Source organism: Notolepis coatsorum, assembly GCF_963971535.1.
Source record: "Notolepis coatsorum genome assembly, chromosome: 19".
NCBI classification, from domain to species: domain Eukaryota; kingdom Metazoa; phylum Chordata; class Actinopteri; order Aulopiformes; family Paralepididae; genus Notolepis; species Notolepis coatsorum.
This window is the reverse complement of record NC_140183.1, coordinates 86,012,079-86,014,578: the sequence shown is the minus strand read 5'-3', so window position 1 is coordinate 86,014,578 and position 2,500 is coordinate 86,012,079. Positions and strand designations below refer to the sequence as shown.

At 42.1% G+C, this 2,500-nt stretch overlaps 1 protein-coding gene across 1 annotated transcript in view; it reads left to right on the top strand.

Annotated features, from left to right (window-relative positions):
• LOC311246607 (ceramide synthase 2-like) overlaps positions 1-2,500 on the top strand; it is a 43,531-nt gene that overhangs the window by 38,693 nt on the left and 2,338 nt on the right. The window contains exon 8 of the mRNA XM_084336756.1: positions 1,587-1,740. Within this exon, the coding sequence (XP_084192882.1) occupies positions 1,587-1,740 (154 nt within the window). The remainder of the gene's footprint in view (positions 1-1,586; positions 1,741-2,500) is intronic.

The following is a 2,500-nucleotide window of genomic DNA, read 5'->3' as shown; positions in this document are numbered from 1 at the left end:
CATCATCATAATATAATACAGCTCGTGGTGCACCTGCCGCAGCGCACGAACACACACGCGCGCGCGCACGCAGTACTGTATAGTCTACGTGCGTAATGAATGAACACAGTATAGGCTTATATTATTCTAATGACTTGTTTTATTAGGAGAGCACAGATACTGCGCTGCCCGTAGTACAGTCCACCATGCAGTCCGCTGATGGTACGCCCGACTCTGGCGGCCTTATGTGTACTGTACTTACTGTATGTATAGGGAAGAGCATATATATAGTATCTACTAAATCCTAATATAACAAGTAATTAGAATAATATAAGCCCACTGTTCATTCATTAGACACGCAGGCTATACAGTGTGCGCGTGTGTGGCGCACACAACAAGACTTATGGAATATTAATGCAGTCTATTTCCATGCAATTAGCTTTAGTTCTTATTTATTTATCCGCTGGCATTTGCAGTGTTGGTGTAGTAGGCTACATAGTGTATCTCAATATCTGTTTTATTGATTAATGATATATTTGAAAGAATGCAGGTTATAGCTATATAAAACAATCCCATTGTACCAATCAATGGGATATATTGCATGGTGGCTATAACCTGCATTCTTTCAAATGTATAATTAATCAATAAAACAGATATGTAACAAATAAGAAATACAAATGCCACAGAAGGCATTAAATAATTATTATTTTCAATCATTAAATGCGTAATTGTGTTTTGAATATCTGAGTAATTAAGTAATTATGCATTTGTCCAAAATAGCTGGTTCAGATATGGTTAATCCAGCTGCCCTGTGATCAGATGAATCCATATTATTTATTTTTCCGACATCAAGCGCGTAATTGTTTATCGTACAAATATTGTCATATTTATTTAAATTATGATTAATTCATTAATTCCAATGAGGCCTGTAGGGTTGTCATGGAGAAATCACTATGATTCCTCACGGAGCACACCAGTCTGTCAAGTTAAGTGTGCTCCTCAGCACTCCTAAATCCTGCTCTCAGCCACGGCCGAATCCAAGCTTAGGGACGGTTGGGGAATCCCACAACCGGCCCTAAGATGTCTCAATTGGCCCTGAGAGCAAATTTCTTGTTGTAAGTCCGTTGGAGAATAAGACCAATTGTCTCACCCCAGACTTCTCCCCTTGTTTTGAAAACATTTTATTTAAAGGAACATGCTACCATTATGGGAAATGGGCTTTCCTCTCTGTGCCTTCAGTAGAAAGCTATCCGGCTGCAAGCTAGCCTAGCTTAGCACAAATTAATGGAAGCGGATACGTAGCAGCTAACCTAGGCTCTCGGAGAGTTTTAGCTAGGCAAGCCGCTACCCATCCCCTTCTATAAATCTGTGCTACGCTAGGATTTTGTGCAGCACAGATAGCTTTCTACTGAACGCACAGAGATGAAATTGGTATCTATCTTTATCCGACACTGGAGAAGAGCCCATTTCCCATAATGTTGGCGTGTTCCTTTAAGATTCAGTACAAGATTGAATTACAGAAGGAGGAGATGGAGATTTATTTTGCAGTGAAAACTGACTTGCCTCCCCCCCCCCCCCCCCTCTCTCTCTCTCTGTCTCTATTCCAGGATCATATATTGCACATGGGTGTATCCAGTGACCATGTACCGTCCCTTCTTTGGGTACTACTTCTTCAATAGCCTCATGCTGGTGCTGCAGTGTCTGCACATCTTCTGGGCCATCCTGATCATACGCATGGCTACACGCTTCGTCACCAACAATGTATGTAGACAAACACACACGCACACACACAGACACACCCTGACAGACACATTTTAATGATTTATTTATGTCCACGTAAATACCAAGTATATCAAGGACATAAACACTAATAATGCAATCAGATATTGAGAGACAGTTAGTTACAAAAGTCCCTGATTGGCCACATCGTTGTTGCACATAAACATTATAATTATAAATACACATGATGGTGAAAAAGGTAACAGATTAAAAAAAAAAAAAAACACTTCATGGATATAAAAAGAAGCATCTCCATATTGAGGGGCTACTAATAACAGCAGGCGCTGAACGGTACCTTGCTAACTGCTTGGCCCCTCCATCTGGGGGCCCCTCGTGTTGTGTACCTGACCTAAAGGGTCACACTTGTTGTAGCCCAGCTGTGAAATGGTTTGCTGCACCAGTTGTTAATATTTCATCATCCTGGTTAGAAAGGCTTCCTCTCTGGGCTGTAGCTGAAAGAAACAACCAGCCTCTAGAATGAACACCCCCCTATGATTTTCATTCACACACACACACACACACTCCCTGACAGGCACACACACACACACACACACACACACACACCACACACACACACACACACACACACACACACACACACACACACACACACACACACACACACGCATACACACATACACACGCACACACACACACACACACACACACACACACACACACCCTGACAGACACACACACACACACCCTGACAGACACACACACACACACACACACACACACA